At 37.5% G+C, this 21699-nt stretch overlaps 2 protein-coding genes across 2 annotated transcripts; one reads left to right on the top strand and one right to left on the bottom strand.

Annotated features, from left to right (window-relative positions):
- Nucleotides 1-60: 60 nt before the first annotated feature.
- On the top strand, nt 61-14935 carry LOC100263308 (uncharacterized). Its single transcript, XM_002278591.5, has 9 exons — nt 61-332; nt 421-482; nt 630-720; nt 8041-8127; nt 8254-8307; nt 12076-12260; nt 13029-13111; nt 13255-13355; nt 14589-14935. Exons 1-9 carry the CDS (start codon nt 285-287, stop codon nt 14805-14807), a joined length of 930 nt encoding a protein of 309 aa, XP_002278627.2. The 5' UTR covers nt 61-284; the 3' UTR covers nt 14808-14935.
- A 198-nt stretch (nt 14936-15133) lies between these two features.
- Nucleotides 15134-18223, bottom strand: LOC100254725 (heat shock 70kDa protein 1/8-like). Its single transcript, XM_002283496.4, has 2 exons — nt 17789-18223; nt 15134-17108 (listed from the first exon to the last, which is right to left on the bottom strand). The coding sequence occupies exons 1-2, from the start codon at nt 18000-18002 to the stop codon at nt 15370-15372; spliced, it is 1953 nt and encodes a 650-aa protein (XP_002283532.2). The 5' UTR covers nt 18003-18223; the 3' UTR covers nt 15134-15369.
- Between the last annotated feature and the right edge of the window lie 3476 nt (nt 18224-21699).

The raw sequence follows: 21699 nt of genomic DNA, 5'->3' as shown, positions 1-21699 counted from the left end.
TCTTTTTTTTACTTCTATTTTTCTTTTCTTTATATTTTCTTTGTTGGTTTTTTCTTAAATATATATATTTAATTTTAAAGAAACACTTCCGTTGAAGCAAGCTGCGCCCGCCCTGAGGGAACGACAACGTCTAGCTGCGCTTTCTCAAGATGGGAAAAACGAGAAGGCCGCTCACAGACTCACAGTGACAACTCAAAAGTCCTGAGGGATCTCCAGAATAGCTCCATCACCCAATCAAAGCGCAGTTCTCTCATACTAATTTCATCGAGCATTTGGACTGCAATATGAAAGGCAACAAAGCATCGATCTTAACAGCAGCTGAGAGATGCAAGGTCTCTATAGTCGAGAACAGAGCATATAGATGGTTGGCTCTTATTCATTTACAGGATGTTCTGATATTTTTGAGTTGAATGCTCGCAGAATATATTGGCGTCCAATTGGCAAGGTAGACTCAACACCATCAAAGCCGACGCCAAAGGAAGGTGCACCTTATTCAAATATCTGGGTTGTTTGTGATTTTTCGTGATACTGAAGTTACTTGTATAAACCTCGGTTTTAATTTATATGTAAAAGACTGTGTATTGGGCAGCTGATTGTTTTCAAAATTGTATATGTTTTTGTTGTTTTAGCAAGGCGGACATCTACTCTTCGAAGGTTAATTACATGGTCAAGAGAGGGAAGCCGTACATTTGGGTACCTGACAATGATTTGCATAATGTGGTATGGCTCTCTTTTTAATGGGGTTTAACTGTTTTTGATTTTGTAAAAGATTTTATTTATTTGTGCGTTTGGATGATTTGAAGGATTCGAGGGTGTTTGGCTGTTTGATGAAAATCCAAAACCCATAACCCAAAACCCAACTAATTAGAATTAATGTTACGACTTATAAACCCTGCAGTTTTGTATGATTCCCATGGAGAAACCAACCATGGAAACAGAATGATTTTATGTTTGTACTTTGTAGAATTGTTTGTTTGGCAAGATACAGTGCATTGGGTGATTCTGTTCTGTAACAAATTACATGGCATTTCAATTATGTCCTTCAGAGAAGTAATTCAGGCAAGTATTATTTTCCTAGGAATTGGGACAGTATTGGTGTTCTGTAAGATGCACACATATTCTACCACTCTCTAAGCCCTCTCACATTCAATGGTATTGAGAAGTGTATCATTTTCTCCTGGTAGTTTGCAGTGTAGAAAAACTTTAGTTCGGTTCCCAAGAACTACTAATGAAGTCTTCCCCTATCTCTCCGAGTTATCCATTACATTTCCCTTTGTTTTGGTTCTGCCTCCTACGGTTGATGTTATGGGCTTATGGGTACAATGAGGATATCCTTGTTCTGAAAGCATGTTATTAGTAGGAAGTTTGGGGAGGAAGAAGGGGGATGGTGTACTAGGGAAGTGAGGGAGGGGTTTGGTGTAGGATTTTGGAAGGAAATCAAGAAGGAAGGGTCTCTTTTGCAAAACAAAGTTGTATTTTCTGTGGGGGATGGTAGAAGAGTGAAATTTTGGAAAGACAAATGGTGTGGGAACTTTGCTCTTTGTGATTCTTTCCTCTCTTTGTATGCCTTAGCGGCTTCTAAAGAGGCCTGGTTAGTGGAGTTGTGGGACTCATCGGGAGAGGAAGGGGGTTGGAGCCCTAGGTTCTCTAGGTCTTTCAATGATTGGGAGGTGGAGGAGGTGGAAAGGTTACTTGTGACAATACAAGGAGGCTTAATCCTAATTTGGAAGATAGGGTGCTGTGGAAAGAGACTAAGGACGGGATTTTTTTTTGTCAAATCTCTATATAGTGCTCTAGATTCAAGAAGTGTTGTTCAGTTCCCAAAGAGTGTTAGATAGTGTACAGTTATTTAGGTTATTTACTTTTCCTTTTCCTTTTCTTTCCTTATTGTATTGTGGGTCCCACTAACATGTATATATATGCCCAAGTCTAATATGTATTCTTTACAGTTTTTCAATAACAATAATTAGGGATTCTCTTTTTTCTATCTTTTCACATGGTATTAGAGCTTAGGGAGAAAAAAACCCTAATTATTTCCGGTTTATCCGTGAATCCATTATGGGGAATCTTTCAGTGACCGTGTTTCATTCCGGTCACCCTTCCCATCTCCTAAAGCTTTCCGATCGACCGTATCGCAGTCAGAAAACCCTCACCGCCGGCGAATTTTCCGGCGACATTTTCCGGCGAAGTCCTTTTCCGACACCGACCATACCATCAGGTGCGCAAGGAGGAGATCTTCAAGTTTTCTCAAAGCACCGGAGGAAGAATCTCAGCCACGCGCTGGCCATGCGCGTCTCTTTGCCGGCGACCTGAATCTCACACGCCGGCGCATGAGGGCGCGTGGAGCACTTTCCGGCCACTGCTTCACCCTCCATCTTTGCTTGTGTCATCCGAGCCCTGAAAGTGCATTTTTTAGGGTTTTTTGTCTCCGTCGGCCCTCTAAACAGCCTTTCCGGTGACCTTTGGTGACTTCCTCTCCACCCTAAGCCCTGCACATGTCTAGGAAGTGTTCTTCTACCCTTCCAGTAGTGCCACATTTGTTTTTCTTTACTATTTCTTCTTTCAGCCGCGATCTGAAGCCGTATTAAGGCTCTCTTCGATCCAAACATATTTCGTTCTCCAGATAAGTAGATATGGCTACTAAAAGTTCCACTTTTTCCTCTATCATATCTGGATCTCCTATGATTACTTCGGAGAAATTGGTTGGCAGTGAAAATTATTTGTCCTGTTCTTCCTCTGTGGAGCTTTGGTTTATGGGTCAAGGTTATGAGGATCACCTTGTTACGCAAGAGACGGATATCCCTGAGGTTGACAGAGTACAATGGAGGAAGATAGATGCACAGTTATGTAGTGTGTTATGACAATCAGTTGATCCTAAGATTCTGTTTCATCTTCGGGCCTACAAAACATGCTTTAAATTTTGGAATCAGGTGAAAGAGCTATACACGAATGATATCCAACGTCTTTATAAGGTGGCTTCTTCTATTGTCAATGTCAGACAACAAGACATGGATTTATCTACTTATATTGGCCAGATTGCCTCTCTTAAGGAGGAATTCTTGATCGTGATGCCTCTTACTATTGATGTTGGGAATCAACGAACACAGATTGACAAGTTCTTCATGGTTCTTACGCTTATTGGCCTCCGTCCAGATCTCGAGACCGTCCGCGATCAGATTCTTGGCAGTTCCTCCGTTCCATCCTTGGATGATGTGTTTGCTCGCCTCCTCCGTATCTCCTCCACTCAGACTTTGTCATCTGATAACACTTCAGATTCTTCTATGTTAGTTTCTCAAACTAACTTTCGAGGAGGATGCAGTGGTAACCGAGGTAGAGGCCAACATCCGCACTTATTGCAATAAGCTTGGCCACACTCATGATCAGGGTATTTCCCTCACTGACAGTGAGTATGATGACTATTTCCGCTATCAGGCCACCAAATCAGCTTCTGTTGCTTCTGTTGCCCAGACTGGTAATGCTTCTGCTTGTCTTACCCACACATCTTCTCTTGGACCTTGGATTCTAGATTCTGGCGCTTTTGATCACACATCTGGTAATAAGGATCTTTTCTCTTCTATTACTACTACCTTTGCCTTACCTACTGTTACTTTAGCTAATGGTTCCCAAATTATGGCTAAAGGTTTTGGTTTCACTCATCCTCTCCCTTCCCTACCTTTCCATTCTGTCCTTTATGCCCCTGAGTGTCCTTTTAATCTTATTTCCATCAGCAAAATAACTCGCACTCTTAACTGTTCTATCACTTTCTCTGATAAATTTGTGACCTTGCAAGACCGGAGTACGGGGAAGATGATTGGCATAGGACGTGAGTCTCAAGGCCTCTATCACCTCACCTCGCCTTCAACTCCTGCAGTTTGCATTTCCACTGATGCTCCCCTCCTCATCCACAGTCGCCTGGGCCACCCTAGTCTATCCAAGTTCCAGAAAATGGTCCCTAGTTTTTTATCTTTGTCGTCGCTTGCATGTGAGTCCGTCAGCTTGGGAAACATACTCGTGTCTCGTTCCCAAAGCGTTTGAATAATCGGGCAAAGTCTCCTTTTGAACTTGTCCACACTGATATTTGGGGTCCTTGTCGGACCGCGTCTACTTTAGGATTTTAGTATTTTGTCACTTTCATTGATGACTATTCTCGATGTACTTGGTTATTTTTAATGAAAAATCAAGCTGAGTTATTCTCTATTTTCCAGAAATTTTATGCTGAAATCCAAACCCAGTTCAATATTTCTATTCGTGTGTTGCACAGTGACAATGCCAGGGAATATTTTTCTGCACCATTTACTTCATTTATGTCCCAACATGGGATCATTCATCAGTCTTCTTGTGCTCATACTCCTCAACAAAATGGGGTAGTTGAACGTAAGAATCGACATCTTGTACTCTCCCTCTCCATAGTCATGTTCCTTTTCGTTTTTGGGGGGACGCTGTTCTTACAGCATGTTATTTGATTAATCGTATGCCCTCATCTGTATTACACGATCAGATTCCTCATTCCCTTCTTTTCCCTGACCAACCACTTTATTTCCTTATTCCTCGTGTTTTTGGTTGTACTTGCTTTGTTCATATTCTCACTCCTGGACAGGACAAACTTTCTGCCAGAGCCACAAAATGCATCTTCTTGGGATATTTTAGATTTCAAAAGGGTTATCGTTGTTATTCCTCTGAGACTCATCGCTACTTTCTCTCCGCTGATGTCACTTTCTTTGAGGACTCACCGTTTTTCTCCACCTCTGAGTCTCTTCATGTTTCTGAAGTCTTACCCCTTCCCATTATCTCCCCACCTGATGCAGTGCCTTCTCCCCCACTTCAAGTTTATCATCGCCGTTCTCATGTCGCTGTTCCTCCTTCTTTGGCCGAGGTATCTGCTGACTCACTTCCTATCCTTTCAGCTTCTCCTGCCCGCTCTGCCTCCTTCTGCTGACTTACCCATTGCTTTTCGGAAAGGTAATCGATCTACTCGTAATCCTCATCCCATTTACAATTTTTTGAGTTACTATCGATTATCTTCACCCTATTCTGCATTTGTTTCTACTATATCTTCTGTTTCTCTTCCCAAGAGCACCATTAAGGCTCTTTCCCATCTAGGCTGACGACAAGTAATGGTAGATGAAATGACTGCTTTACACTCCAATGGCACTTGGGATCTTGTTGTTTTACCCTATGGTAAATCTACAGTTGGTTGCCGTTGGGTTTACACAGTTAAGGTTGACCCTGATGGTCAGGTTGATCGCCTTAAGGCCCGCTTAGTTGCTAAAGGCTATACTCAGGTTTATGGTTCTGATTATGGTGATGCTTTCTCTCCTGTTGCCAAGATAGCTTCTGTTCGTCTATTGCTCTCCATGGTTGCTATGCGTTCTTGGCCTTTTTATCAGTTAGATATTTAAAATGCTTTCCTTCATGGGGATCTTGCTGAGGAAGTTTATATGGAGCAACCACCTGGTTTTGTTGCTCAGGGGGAGTCTGGTTTAGTGTGCAGGTTACGCCGTTCTCTATATGGCTTGAAACAATCTCCTCGAGCATGGTTTAGCCGTTTTAGTTCTGTTGTTCAGGAGTTTGGCATGCTTCGCAGTACATCAGACCATTCCGTTTTCTATCATCATAACTCTTCGGAGCAGTGTATTTATCTGGTAGTTTATGTGGATGACATCGTCATTACAGGCGGTGATCAGAATGGTATTCAGAAACTGAAGCAACACCTTTTCACCCACTTTCAGACTAAAGACTTGGGGAAACTCAAGTATTTCTTAGGGATTGAGATAGCTCAATCCAGTTCCGGTGTGGTTCTTTCCCAAAGGAAGTATGCTTTAGACATCTTGGAAGAAACTGATATGTTAGACTGTAAACCGGTAGATACTCCTATGGATCCAAATGTCAAACTTATACCAGGACAGGGGGAGCCTTTAGGAGATCCTGGGAGATCGGCGACTTGTAGGTAAACTGAACTACCTCACCATTACTCGTCCGGACATTTCTTTTCCTGTAAGTGTTGTTAGTCAATTCCTACAGTCACCATGTGATAGCCATTGGGATGCTGTATCCGCATTCTTCGATATATCAAAAGCACAGCAGGCCAAGGTGTGTTGTACGAGAACAGAGGTTATACCCAGGTTGTTGGTTACACAGATGCAGATTGGGCTGGCTCACCCACAGATAGACGTTCCACTTCCGGGTATTGTGTTTTTATTGGAGGTAACCTAATATCTTGGAAGAGTAAGAAACAAGATGTAGTGGCTAGATCTAGTGCTGAAGCCGAGTATCGAGCTATGGTTCTGGCAACATGTGAACTCATATAGCTGAAACATCTTCTTCGGGAGTTGAGATTTGGAAAGGATGAACAGATGAAGCTCATTTGTGACAACCAAGCCGCTTTGCATATTGCATCCAATCCAGTCTTCCATGAAAGGACCAAACACATTGAAGTTGACTGTCACTTCATTAGAGAGAAGATCGCATCAGGATGTGTGGGGACTAGTTTTGTCAATTCAAATGATCAACTAACAGATATTTTTACTAAATCTCTCAGAGGTCCTAGAATTAAATACATTTGTAACAAGCTTGGTGCATATAACATATATGCTCCAGCTTGAGGGGGAGTGTTAGATAGTGTACAGTTATTTAGGTTATTTACTTTTCCTTTTCCTTTTCTTTCCTTATTGTATTGTGGGTCCCACTAACATGTATATATATGCCCAAGTCTAATGTGTATTCTTTACAGTTTTTCAGTAACAATAATTAGGGATTCTCTCTTTTCTCTCTTTTCACAAAGAGCATCATTTGGAGCCCTTGTGTTCCTACCAAAGTGGGTTTTTTTGCTTGGGAAGCCTCTTGGGGTAAGGTGTTAACTTTGGATCAACTTAAAAAGAGGGGGTGAACTTTAGTTAATATATGCTTTTTTTGTTGTGCGGGAGAAGAGTCTATGGATTATATTCTAATTCATTGCACCAAGGCAAGAGTTTTGTGGGAGTTATTGTTTGCTCTTTTTTGCGTAATGTGGGTTCTTCCTTATTCGGTTAGAGATACCCTTCTTGGTTGGTGTGGTATCAACATGGGCAAGAAGCATAGTAAGGTGTGGATGGCAGCCCCCTTATGTCTTTTTTGGGCGGTTTGGAAGGAAAGAAATAGAATTGCTTTTGAAAATGAGGAGCTTTCGATTCATAGGATGAAAAATTCTTTTGTTTGAAATTTTTGGTTTTAGACTAAGTCGATTGTGGATGAAGGACCTCTTCCTTTAATTAGGTTTTTTGATTGGTTGGGTTTTAGATGAGGGCTGGTGATTTTTTGTATCCCCTCTTCCTTTTGTTCTTGCTTTTTGGTGCCTCTTGTATAACCAACCCCCTGTACGCTTTGGGTCAGCCTTAAGGCGCCCTTTATTCTAATATATTTTTCTGTACGTTTACTTATAAAAAAAAATATCCCTGTTCTGAACTCACTTTTGAAGAATCTTGTGTTCCTATTGATGCAGAAATGTTAAATTATAGCCAAAGAACCATGTTTCCACTGTCACCAACACCCATCTCTATCACCAGTAACAAAGCCATTGGACCTCATTTTCCCATCCATGCTAAATCACTATCTGACATAAAACTTTGCAAGGAATGATTTCAATACTTGCCTCATGTAGTGAAATTGAAGGAGGGCCACACTCTTGACAAATCACTGCAAATTTGGATCCTATTGCTCTCTTTTTCCAAACAAATTCACGCACACATGCGTGCATGCACACACACACACACACACACACACGATCTTCTTTTTTTCTTCCCATTCTCCATCTTACATTGGTTATTTTTCTCCTCATACTCCTTACACATTCTAATAATATACTTGTTAACCTCCACTTGTTTGGTGGTAGTACAGTTTGCAAAAACTACCTAGTTGGTTTTTATTATTTTATTATTCTTTATTTATTTTTATTTTTATTTTTACCTTGTCACATTTAAGCTGATAAAAGTCATTCTGATGAGAAATTTGTTTGGTTGGCTACTCTCTGCATGCTATAATTTAATTATTTCTTTTTTCTCGTAGAACACCATCATTGATGAGCGTGGATCATTTTCTGTGGCCAGTCCCTACCCAGGTCCACTTGCAAACTTACTCAGATCAATGAAAAAGGTAGGCATAAATATTAGAATTTTATGGTTCGGAGTTGCACAGTAATGTAAGGATTTGGCTCTATTTAGCAAGTATCCTAGATATGAAGCCTAGACTTTACATAGCTGAGTTATTTACGTTATACAGTTGCCAGCTCGTGTTGCTCTGACTGGGGATGTGGTGCCTCTTAAAGACGAAAAGGTAAATTTATTCTCACACTGCACTCAATGACTATGGAAATCCTGCAATCCTGCTCAAGCTCCTAATGATAGTGCTAACAATGACTTAGAAAAGTTTAAATATCTCTGTAGCATTTTTTTCGTTTTCTGTAGTTTAGAGGTGAGTGGAAACTTGATTGATTGTTTGAAATATCAATCTTTTGTAAACATGACAAGAAGGCACTATCATAATTTGAAATTTGAAATTAAATAATGTGCAATAGAGAAAGTTTAGGGACAAGCTTGCACCTAGTTAGAATATGTCTACTTACATAACTCTTATATGGTGATATGGGAGTATGTTTGTGTTTTTCAACTTTATTCCCTGGTTGAAAGTGAATGGAGAGTGGCTTTATAAGGAACCAAAAATAAAACATGGGATCTCCTCTTTTTTTTTTCCAGTCAGTGTTTGAGAATTGTCAGGTTAGGGGAGCTAATGTGGATAGGGGGTTTCTTAAGTGTATCAACAGCATGGAGAAAGATAGCATGAAAGTTAGAAGAGGTGGTGGATACTCTTTCAAAGATGGGAGGGGACAAAGGGTCTGGGCCTGATGGTTTCTCAATGGCCTGGGCTTGGGAGTAATGGAATTTTTCTTGGACTTCCATGCAATTGGGTTCTTTAATGAAGCCTCAATGCCTTGTTGATGGCGCTTATTCCTGAAAAGGGTGGAGCAGAAGATATAAAGGATTTTAGATCAATCAGTCTTGTACAAGGCCTGCATAAACTTTGGCAAAAGATTGAAAAAGGTGATTGGAAAGGTGGTACCAGATTCCCAGAATGCATTTGTTGGGGGTGGGGGGTAGGTAAAATTTTGGATGCTGTCTTGGTTGCCAATGATGCCATAGACCTAAGGACAAGAAGCTCCAAGGTAGGTTTAGTGTGCAAACTGGACACAGAAAAACTGAAAATTTCTTCTCTGGGGTATGGAAAAAATGGGTTTTGGGTAAAGGTGGTTGTGATGGATACATTTCTCTACACAGTGAGACTTGTGCCATTGGTCAATGGCTCCTATAGATTTTTTTTCAGAGCTTTAAAGGTTTGCAGCTGGATGACCCTCTTTCCCCTTGTGGGGACTAATTCTGGAGGGATAAACAGGTCAGGGATCAAACTTTAAAAGGAACCTTTCCACTAGGAGGATGGAGGTGATGGTTGCTGAGGCTTATAGTTCTGAAGGCATCTTGTGAGATTACAAGCAGCAGAGGAAGACAGATTAAGGCGGATGGAGGACAAAAATTGGGAGATTTAGAGTGAAATCTTTTTATAACTTACGTACTAAAGAGACAATTGTTTTCCCTGCTTATAACTTGTGGGTAACTGGTAACTAGTGCTCCTATGAGGACTTGGTTTTTTGTTTTTGTGTGATAGGCAATGTTGGGGGAAATGTTAATCATAGACCTTTTTATAAGGAGAGAATGGTTGATGGTGAATAGGTGCAACCTTTGCAAAGCCAATGCGGAATCAACAAATCACATCTTGATTCACTGCAGTAGGACTAGACAGCTTGGGTTTTGTTGCTAAATATTTTTGGGCTGCAGTGGGTTTTTGCAGAGTCAACTAAGGAGCTTCTGCTAGGTTGGACATTGTGAGTGAATGGCCCACTTTTGCTTATTTTGGTGCCTTTAGAGGGGGGCTTAATGACTGAACCTTTAATGAGGAACAGAAGTTAGATGAAACTGTAGTAGATCCTCATTATGTCCCTTTTGGAGTCATCTAGTTTCCCTCTAGGGTTGGCTAATTGTACATTGTTGGACTTTACGAATGGCATAACTTGTGGATAAAAATTTATAGGTTTTATTTATTTTTATTTTTATTTTTGTTGGAGTTTGTTTTTTGGTGCCTCTTGTATACTCCCTATGTACATAGGATACACCCTCTTTTGTTATGTGCCTTAATTTAATTCTAAATTAGTCAATAATTTTTAATATGACAATGAATCCTGGTCAGGTTGCATTAAGAAATTAGAAAGATTTTGCTTTATTGTTTGATTTTGATATACAAATATACAGGCTCTAGCCTTAAAGGTGATTAGTACATTAGAAGTTAACTTCTTAATAGATAATTTTTGTTTTCTTCTTTCCAAAAGCTTGATGTTGTTTCAAATAGTTTGACTGAAACCTTAAAATGTATTATAAAATATAATATGACTCCAACCTTGTTGATACTTCAAAAAAAGCTCCATAAACATAACCCTCCAGCTTGCTGATCCATATTTTGTCATATTGTTTGCTATCTGGTCTCAGTTCAAAATTTCCCAAAAAAGCTTAAGAAGAATTTCCTGTGGGGAGCCCTTGGCTAAAGTGGTATACAGTCTGCACCCTTAAGAAGGTTTGAGGCTTGGGGATTAGAAATTTGCTTGTCCTTAATAGAACCTTGTTAAGTAAATGGCTTTGGAGGTTTGTAGGCGAAAGCAATAGGTTGTGGCAGCAGGTAATTTTGGATGAATTCCTGGTATTGGAGTCCAAGTGGTTGCAGGCTTTGCATGGCTATTAGGAATGGGTGAGATGTTGTCAAAAGCTTTACTAGTTTTATATGGGGCATAGGCAGCATGCTAAGTTTTGGGTTGATGCATGGTGTGCAGGAAGGTCGTCTTATGATGAATTTTTGACTCTTTTTGTTTTGGTTTCATATTGAGACACTTCATAGCTGGTTATTGGAACTCTGAGGGTGGCAAGGTTTCAAAAAGCTTCAACCACTAGGAGTGTGAGATGATGGTTGCTTTTCTGGCATTCATTTATAGCTACAGCTTAAAGGAAGATGGGGAAAATTCTTTACTTTAAAAAATGTTCTTGAAAAGTTGGTTTTATTTTTTTGGTTGAGTTTTTTTACTAATTTTCTGTTTTCGAGGAAGTCATATTTCTTCGGGGCTTTGTGGTCTGGTGTTCTTGCTCGTGACCCTGTTCCTCCCCCCAAGGGATGTGCATGTGTTTTCAGCTTGGGAAGTGGCCTGGGGCAATGTTCTCACCTTTGATCAATTGATTCCAAGGGAAAGGATCTTGGGGGATTGGTGTAACTTATGCAAGGGAGACGAAAGGTTAGCTAATCATGTTCTGCTCCACTGTGGGGCAGTTGGTTCTCTCTGGATTTTGCTTTTCTTTGTTTTGGCATATCTTGGGTGATGCCCTTGTTGGCGTGAGAGTCTTTGGGCTGTTGGAGGGGCAGTTTATTTGTTAAACAGCTCAGGAAAGTTTGAAATATGTGCTCTTTGTTTTTTCTCTGGTGCTTATGGAAGGAGTGGAATAGGAAAATCTTTGATTTGGTGGACCCACTGGTTTTGAGGCTGAAAGACTACTGTCTTATGTCTGTGTTCTCTTGAACCAGTATGGAAAGGAAGCTTGCTTCTTTTATTTCATCAAAGTGTTGTTGGCTTGCTGTCTTTTTTTCTTTGGATGCCCCTTCCTCTTTGGCATATTTTAATAATATTTTTTGTATTAAAAAACCTCTAAAATTCTATCTTAAAAGAAATCTAAAATTTCTTGTCCTTCATCAATAATCTTTCATACTGAGAAATGGGCAACTGTTCAAAAAAGTTGGTCTGGAACATATTTTGTGAGATCTATCCCCATCTTCATAATTATTGTAGCATTAAGTCTTGTTCCTAGAAGAGAAAGGCTTGTCCATATTTGTCTTCATTGTGAGGCTAAACCACGCCACAGATTTGGTTGTGCTTATGCATACTGGTTTTGCTTGATTTTATTGTAAAGCTTTTATTGAAAACCTAACCTTGACTATATATCTTCTTGTTTTTTACAGGTTCGGTTTGCTGAAGAAAGCCTTAGAGAAATGATATTGTCTGAACAAAAAGCAATAAGCGAGTTCAGTTATTCAGTTTCTGGTATATTAAGTTCTTCAGGTCCTTCTTGTCCACTTCGAAGTGAAAACCTTCAGGAATTACTGGATGGAGGTGAACAACATGTGATTTATAAGTTCAATCTAAGGTAGGCAACTTTCATGCAGACTGTTTTCATCTGGCACTCTTTGTACAGAGTTTCTTTAGTAAGTGAATGTCATGATTATCCTTGTCATTGGGTGTCATCCTAGTTACTTGGATGACCTATCGCTGGCAAATCATGTAAAATTTTATTAAAACCTGTTAGTCCAGATAGAGGTTCAAGTTTCGTAATTTGAGTGTGCTGAAGGAAATTTTTTGTCATTTTAATTCGCACAGAGTTGTTTCTCATCTCTTATCAAAGTACCAATTTAGCTTTTCATTTTTTTGTTTTTCGCTGTCAAATATGTAATAAACCTGTAATAATCAACTCACATCTGATTTGCATTTATCAACTCGAAGAAAGCAAAACCAAGTGTTTTTCTGTTAAAATAAAAATTGAACTCTTAATGAACGCAATCTCATTTATCTCTGCTGTGAGTTATATATCATGAAATTTGATATGCATGCAGCATTATGCATATGTAGAATACATTCTTGTAAATGATAACAAGAAGAAACCTTTTTATGGAGAATGCATTTATTAATCTCCCAATTTGATATCTAAATGTAGTTAGTTAGGGAGCTCAACAGGATTCTAGAGAAAGACAGTCAACAAGTCATCGATTTTCTATTTAATCTATTTGGATCTAGCACAATTTCTGTACGATATCTCAAAGGAGGACATGCATGTGTGTACTTTTTATAGACAAGTACTGTATTATTTTATATTTTGTTGACATTAGTTTGTAAGCTTAGATTTTCACTGTGCATCCAGCTCATGCATGTTTATAGATGGCAATGGAGGTACTCATGAAGTAAATTTGGAGAATTTCGAAGCATCCAAGGCTGATATTTTATGTAAGACCCTTCTCACAAGTATGGTTAAAAGGATGATTTAACTTTCTGCTCTTTGTATTGGCATTCATTTTTTCCTCACAGAAGTAATATCTTTTTGTGTGTGCACTTTTTAATTTACTCCCTATATTTGTCTCATTGTGTAGCACCCTTTTCTGCAAATATAATCAATGGCATTAATCAAAGTGAAGTAAGGCGCAGAGCCCTACTGCTTTTTTGTTTTGTTTACAAGAATGCAAACGCCAAGGTAAGAAATTAAATATATGAATTGGTATGGTAATAATATTACATTTATTCCATTTGATTGTGTATATTTCTTATGTACTACATGTCAAAAAACCAGTGGATAGAGGAGAATTAGGATCATTTTATGCGATAATAAGTGTTGATAACAAAAAATTATGTGATAATGATAACCTTTTCTTTGTGTTGGCTACATGTGTAATAGCTTAGGAGCTTTTCGACTTTAGTCTACCAAATTTGAGTTAACTTGAGTTTTTATGGTGGCTTTATACTTAGAAGTTGGGAGTAAATGTGTCATTGCTTAAATGCTGAACGCAGGACAAGTAAATTTTCTGGGCTTGTAAAGAAACAAAAAGTCCATCTCAGCATCTACCCATTCAGTAATGTAGATCTACTAGTGTAAAGCCCCTTCACTGACATTGTAATAATGAGACTTAATGCCAACTTTGCAGTGGCATGAACTCAACTGAACATGGTTTTTGCTCAAATTATTTGACCTGCATATCCTCTCTGAATAATTCAGGAATATGTACCAGAATCCATGCATCATAGTCTTTAGGTGTTTTGGGATCTAATTTTCATCCGCCTTGATAAGTGTTTGCCCTTGTGACATGTACCCACAGGTTTACAAATTGTTTTCTTCCTGTGATTAGTTTTAAAAGTACCTTATTTTTAGTGATGAAGAATGCCTGTGAGCCTACAAGAAGGGAAAAAATTATAGGTATACGGTTTAATGGTCATACAGATGCACACTTATCCCAGAAAAACCCTTGGTACATAAAACTAGCTCTATCAAATCTCGTACAGACTTGTGTAGGTGATGAGGCTTAACATGTTTGGAGATCGGAGGATAAGTTGGAAGTGTAAATCCAGCAAGGAGGTTAAACATCAGATCTCTCTTGTCAAATTGATAAGGTCCGGTGGAATCTCCAAGCACCTACAATTGAACTGAGAAATTGAGGAGATGAGACTTGCCTCCTGCAATCTCTGGTTTTCTAATGGTTCTTTCCTGTGACCTTGAACACAAGGGATCTGATTATCACCCAAATCTTGCTGTTTTGTATTCTTGGTGCGGATGTTATTACTCCTACAACCTAAGCTACTACTGATTTGTTGTTTATTATTGAATATGCGCTACTTTGAATATTTCCAAGCTTGTTATTTTGTTCACTAAGCATCATAATACTGAACCGTCTTCTTATACAATGAAATGACAATCCTCTGCTGTTGTGTCAAGGATGCCTACGTGCTCTCTATCGATCGGAAAGGATTTGATGTGCTGGGAAAGGTTCCTAGTCCACCGATGAAGGATGGATTTGGTGAATACCAATGGAAGGAGTTCCGGTTCACGTTCAGGGAAGAGGCTCGCAGTGTTGAAGCATTCTGCAGCCAACTTGTTGAGATGGAAGAAGAGGCTCTGAAGAATGTTTCAAGTTACAGTGGTCTGGGATCATAATTTGCAATATCTCTAGGCATTTTATAGTTGTCTGTTCTATGTATTATTTTTGGTTTCAAAAGCAAAATAATCCAACAATTTCTCTCTAAAGTGCAGTTTAATTTACTATTGACTTTTATGGTCTGACATTTCTCTGGTTTGCATGAATTTCTTTTCTAGCTTCCTTCAAGTCATATGTGTGTGGTCATATGAGAGAGAGATGGGGTTTGGAGTGATAGTTTTGTAGGTAAACTACTTTTTTAATTGACATTGTTCTTAAATTAAGCAGATTACTTCCAATATGAGAGACTAAAAAGTAGGATAAGACAGTAGTAATAAGACAGTAATTAAGAAGAAATTTTGCTGCAACAGTTCAGCTTTGATCAGCGATCATTAAAGGGAAGACGAAAAGGATAAAAACTAGATATAGGAAAGAGAATCAGAGAGAGACCCTGAATCAAGTAAATTCCATGCCTAACAGAAATTGTAAGGGAAAAACAAAAACAAAGACAGAATCTGAGCCCCAAAGAGCAAGGCAAAATCAAATCACTGTGATCACCACCAATTTTGGAGCATAGAAAATTTAGTCAACCTCTTCAATCTTAGGCCCTGCACCACTGCCACCAGCAGAAGGGCCATCATCGTCCATGGCACCAGCGCCCGCATCAGGACCACCAGCACCCTGATACATCTTTGCGATAATGGGATTGCAGATGCTCTCCAGCTCCTTCATCTTGTCCTCAAACTCGTCTGCTTCTGCAAGCTGGTTACTGTCCAACCATTGAATGGCCTGTTCAACAGCATCTTCAATTTTCTTCTTGTCTGCTGGGGGAAGCTTGGCACTGATCTTCTCGTCTTTGACAGTGTTCCTCATGTTGTAGGCGTAGTTCTCCAAAGCATTCTTAGCCTCAACCTTCTTTTTGTGCTCCTCGTCTTCAGACTTGTACTTCTCAGCCTCCTGGACCATATTCTCAATCTCTTCCTTGGACAACCTTCCCTTGTCATTGGTAATAGTGATCTTGTTCTTTTGGCCGGTGGTCTTGTCCTCTGCAGAGACATTCAAGATGCCATTGGCATCAATGTCAAAGCAAACAGTGATTTGAGGGACACCCCTGGGAGCAGGAGGAATGCCAGAGAGTTCGAATTTGCCCAACAAGTTATTGTCCCTGGTTCTTGTTCTCTCACCCTCATAAACCTGGATCAAGACACCAGGTTGGTTGTCTGAATAGGTAGAGAACACTTGCTCCTTCTTTGTAGGAATGGTGGTATTCCTTGGAATCAAGACAGTCATGACACCACCAGCAGTCTCCAAACCAAGGGAGAGAGGGGTGACATCCAACAACAGTAGGTCTTGGACCTTCTCATTGCCTTCACCGCTCAAGATTGCAGCCTGCACAGCAGCACCATAGGCCACAGCTTCATCAGGGTTAATGCTCTTGCAAAGCTCCTTCCCATTGAAGAAGTCCTGCAACAATTGCTGCACCTTGGGGATTCTAGTAGACCCACCAACAAGAACAACGTCATGGATAGTGCTCTTGTCCATCTTAGCATCCCGCAGACACTTCTCCACAGGCTCCATACACTTCCTAAATAAATCCATGTTGAGCTCCTCAAATCTGGCACGGGTAATAGTTGAATAAAAATCAATACCCTCGTACAAAGAATCAATTTCAATGGTAGTCTGAGCCGTTGATGAGAGAGTTCTCTTTGCCCTCTCACACGATGTCCTCAATCTTCTAAGAGATCTGGCGTTTCCAGTAATGTCCTTCTTGTGTTTCCTCTTAAACTCCTGAACAAAGTGGTTGACCATTCTATTATCAAAGTCCTCTCCTCCAAGATGGGTATCTCCAGCTGTTGCCTTCACTTCAAAGATACCCTCTTCAATAGTGAGAAGAGACACATCAAAAGTGCCGCCACCCAGATCGAAAATCAGCACGTTCTTCTCACCAACACTGGTCGCCTTCTTGTCAAGACCATAAGCAATAGCGGCAGCTGTTGGCTCATTGATGATACGCATCACATTGAGGCCTGCAATAACTCCCGCATCCTTGGTGGCTTGACGCTGAGAGTCATTGAAGTAGGCAGGCACTGTAACAACAGCGTTCTTCACAGTTGAACCGAGGTATGCCTCGGCAATCTCACGCATCTTAATCAGAACCATGGACGAGATTTCCTCGGCGGCAAACTGCTTATCTTCACCCTTATAGGTGACTGTGATCATGGGCTTGTCACCAGGACCAGGAACGACCTTGAATGACCAGTGCTTGATATCACTCTGAACCGAGGCATCAGAGAATCTTCTACCAATCAAACGCTTGGCATCTGCAATCCATAAGATCAAACTATTAAATCAGGAACAAGATCAAAAGAGTTTTTAATCTGATTCTAGACGAATTCAAATTTTCAATCACATAAAACAGGATCCAAGATAAGAGTTAAAAAAACCTAACAATTAAACAAATAAATAAACCTTAATTTTAAATAATAAAAAAATAATTTTAAAAGTAGCATGAAACATAAACAGAAAGGGCTGTTTAGTTACAGTGTTAGACGGAAAAAAAAACCAAAAAAAAAAAAAACAAAAAAACAAAAAATCAAAAACAAATCTGTAATCACCACATCGATAACCTCTTATCATCTGCTTCAAATATTAATTGTCAAACGAAAAAAAATTGACTTTCATGATCGTCAACCAAAATCATTGGAGAGACAAAACATTTGATTTTACAGAAGCAGATCAATGGACCAAAGCAACCATACATAGCATAGATCACAGATCCAAAATCCCTACACAACAACAACGACAAATTTTCCATTCACACAAGATCTAAAATCCAAATCTCATATCCATTCCTATTAGATCTAAAATTCACATTTTGATTCTTATAGGATCCACCCTGAAAACGAAATCTTATAAATCAAAGAATGGCAAACAAAGCTTCTAATACAAGATCCAGTCGGAACCACAAAAACCAAAACAAAACTAGATCTTAAAAACATACCGAAAACAGTGTTGATCGGGTTCATCGCAACCTGGTTCTTGGCCGCATCTCCGATCAGCCTTTCCGTATCAGTGAAAGCAACGTAAGACGGCGTCGTTCTGTTCCCCTGATCGTTGGCTATGATCTCCACACGGTCGTGTTGCCATACTCCGACGCACGAGTACGTCGTGCCGAGATCGATTCCAATCGCCGGACCCTCTCCCTTTCCGGCCATTCTCGCACCGACTGAAAAAATCGACGACTAAGTCGAACAAAATAGAAGGAGATATTAAAAAAAAATTGAGAAGCAAAAAGTCTGGCCGCTAGGTTTTGTGAGGACATGTGAAGCCAGGCTTGGTATATATAGCATTTTAATTGTAAGTTTCGAGAATGTTCTATGGAGTATTGATCTTAAGCCGTTGATTAGAGGAATTTGGACGGTTGAGATTCATCCACAAACTATGCAGGAAAATTATTATTTTACTTGTAGAAAAGTCTGTTACGCTTAGGTTTGAGGTTAGCCAATGGTAGAGTTCCAAGTGTCCATCTGGAGTCGGCAGAGAAGACCGCCCTGTGTGGTGGCACCGCAGTCAAAGTGGAACAATGATTGCTTGCGTCAGAAGAAAAACTCTCTGCGTAACATGCGTGGCACATTATTGCTATGGCCTTTTTTTTCATTTTTCTTTTTTGGAAAAATTATTAGTTGTGAAAATGCTTTTTAAATTGCTTTCGAATTCAATCACAATCATTATGATCATAGGTAAAAACTAAGAATTTACGCACCGAACTTTGGATCTGGCCACAAGAATGATTGGTTTTTTTTTTTTTAATTAATTAATTTATATATATAATATTTTATTTTCTTTAAAAAAAATTCATGATTAAAATGATTAAAATAAAAAATTATATATATAAATTAATTAATAAAAATTTTTAATAAAAATATTAATTTATATATATATATATATATATATATATATATATATATATATATATATATATATATATAATTATACGACTTTATTATTGTATTGTATTTTTTTAAATGATTTAATAAAATATTTTTATGTACTTATAATGAATTAAATAATTTATTCTAATATAAAAATTATCCACTTATAATAATTTATAATTTAATAAATAAACAAAATATTTATATTAGATAAAATTTGAATTCAAATATATATGAAATAATATTTTATTTAAATTAATATATTTTTTCATATTTGTAATATTCATTTTTTTTTATAACAGGCCTCTCAAGGATTTTTTTTTTATGGGATTCTATTTTTTTAATTCTTTTAAAAAATAATTTTCACTTTTCAAATATATATTCTCAAATATAATTTTATTATATTTTAATTATACTTGTATTATACAACAGAAAAATGATTTTTATAATTATCTTGAATCACTTCAAATAATTTTTTAGGTTTTTAAAAATAATTTTAAAATATTTTTTATAAAAAAAAAAAAAAACCCCTCTTCTCTTTGCCACTATTCAAATCATTTTCAAATGATCTATTTATGAGAAATTTTATATCAACTTTTGCTATATTGAGATCAAAATGACAAAATGGCATACCAATTTTTGCAATATTAGAAGATACTAATCTATTGACATGGTGGGGTTTGAGATTTGAAGGGGATGATAGAAAGAAAATGGGCTGTAGAATTGGTTAGATGGATTAGACATTCAATTTGAAAGTTGGCACACCTATCATCATGTATGATGTTTCTTAATCCCTAATATATCACATAATTTGAGCATGATGTATTATGCTTCACAAAAATTCGTCATGGTTGGTGTCCTTGATATGGGAAATATTTTGGGGATTAGACCCTGTTTTCATCATGGATGGTTACTCAAACCCTATGTTTGGTTTTGAAAAATTAGTGGGGAAATATTAAAAGTTGGAAATGGAAGAAAAGAAAAAAAAAAAAAAAACTAGATTTTAAGTGAATAAATAATTTTTACATGCTTTTTTGAACTCATTTCACTTTGTTTTCTTCTTTAGTATAAAGATTAAACAATTTAAAAATGCAATTTTTTTTAATTAATTTTAAATCAATTAATTTTCTAATTTGAGAAAATCGTGTGTGTAGGTCCTATAACCAAATATCGAAAAAAAAAATGGATTCTACACAACTCCACACACCTAATTGAATATTGACTAACTTCAATTAACTCACCAACCATTCTCTAATATTCTCTAACATTTCCTTTTAAACTTAGGAGAAAGATTTCTATTTTGAGTTTGTTTCTCAAATTCTAAAACTTATATTATGTTTGGTCCTAGAAAACATGAGGGAAAATGTCAGAAAAAGAAAATAAAATGAAAAAGTAGAAAAATTGAAATAAATAAATAAATAAATAATTTTATATGCTCATTCAAACTCATTTAACTTATTTTTCATTTGTAAAGATTAAATAATTCAAAAATGTATACATCTCTAACTAATTTTAATTATATTTTATTTTCTTTCTTATTTTCCATATTGAAACTAAATATGAGAAAATCATTTTTCTTAGTATTTTTTTTTCATTTCTTAGTAATTTCTTGGAACCAAACATAACCTTAATACTTGAAATAACTTTAATTAAAATATTTGGCATTTGGTCTAAAGGTGGTACATGTCTAACACCAACTTGTTTTTGTAATACAAATCTAGTTTGATGTGTTTAATTATGACATGTAAAACATGATTAGTAGCAAGTATGATTGTATGAAGATTATCTTACCAAATTATCGATGGTCTTGGTATGAAAACTCCATGCTCATCAAGTAGTGATTAAATCCAAGTAACCTTTGCCACTAAATTAGCCAAGCTCCTATACTCTTTGTGCTTGATCTTGAAATAATATGTTGTTTCTTTGAATCCCAAGTTATCAAGTTGGATTTCAAATAGATATAAAAACCATACGTTGAGTGTTTGTCATTAGAGTTTGAGCCTCAGTTAACATCACAAAACTTACCAATTCAAGATTAGTTGATATTATGAAGTGCCAATCATATATTTATTGTACCCCTCAGGTAACATCAATATATGTTTGACATCCTTTTAGTGAGCTCATAAAGGATTATACATAAATTTGACAAACCTTATTTACACTGTAAGAGATTTCATACCAAGTCACTACTACATACTGCAATGCATCAACAATTGACTTGAGACTTGTAATGAGATCACTACTAAACTCATAAAATTGAAGATAACTTCTCATTGGTGTAGAAGGCTTGACATATGATATTAAACCGAGATACAAAGCTCAGGTTGGTGACTTGTTAATGCTTGAATGCAAGCTCCTCATAAACTAGTGTTTATAATTTAACAAGGTATATGTTATTATCCTTTCAAGATTACCTTTGTCATCCTTAAGTCTTAGATCTTTCTATTATGTATTTCTAAGAGTATATATCAAATTTCACTAAAAGAATTACTACTACAACAAATTTCATGATCACATATCATTAGAATTACTCATGGGTATACATTGTCTCAAATCTATGAGATATCATGGTCCCCATTTTCAGAATACTATTGTCACCTACCTTAATCAACAATGACCTAATTCATAGGGAATATATGACCACTTTAGGGTCTCACCTATAGGTAAAAAGGATTAAAGACCTTAGCATTAGCTCAATATTTTCTTAAGATTGAAAGTTCATATAGTATAGTAGCTTAGTAAGGGTCATGAATACCCGATAACCAATTTCATGACTCATTACAGGTTTTGTTCAATGTGTAACCATATATATTAGTATACTTACCACGAAAACCCCATCTCAATAACCAAGACAAGTTATCCATTCAATTAGGAGGTTGCATATTATAACCTTAAATGGATTGCTTGAGTCTATGAATTGGTTATAAACATCTTATTTACTTGCAAGGAACTTATGACTTGAATTTTTTATGTAACTCTT

The sequence above is a fragment of the Vitis vinifera genome, chromosome 13, assembly GCF_030704535.1.
Source record: "Vitis vinifera cultivar Pinot Noir 40024 chromosome 13, ASM3070453v1".
Classification (NCBI taxonomy): Eukaryota; Viridiplantae; Streptophyta; class Magnoliopsida; order Vitales; family Vitaceae; genus Vitis; species Vitis vinifera.
The sequence above is the reverse complement of the archived record's forward strand: the minus strand, read 5'-3'. Positions and strand labels throughout refer to the sequence as shown.

Coding starts and splice junctions, on each gene's coding strand:
- LOC100263308 (XM_002278591.5), top strand. CDS start 285: ATGAAAGGCAACAAAGCATCGATCTTAACAGCAGCTGAGAGATGCAAG. Junction 8,308..12,075: donor TGCCTCTTAAAGACGAAAAG/GTAAATTTATTC, acceptor TGTTTTTTACAG/GTTCGGTTTGCTGAAGAAAG. Junction 12,261..13,028: donor ATTTATAAGTTCAATCTAAG/GTAGGCAACTTT, acceptor CTGTGCATCCAG/CTCATGCATGTTTATAGATG.
- LOC100254725 (XM_002283496.4), bottom strand. CDS start 18,002: ATGGCCGGAAAGGGAGAGGGTCCGGCGATTGGAATCGATCTCGGCACG. Junction 17,109..17,788: donor CCCGATCAACACTGTTTTCG/GTATGTTTTTAA, acceptor TATGGATTGCAG/ATGCCAAGCGTTTGATTGGT.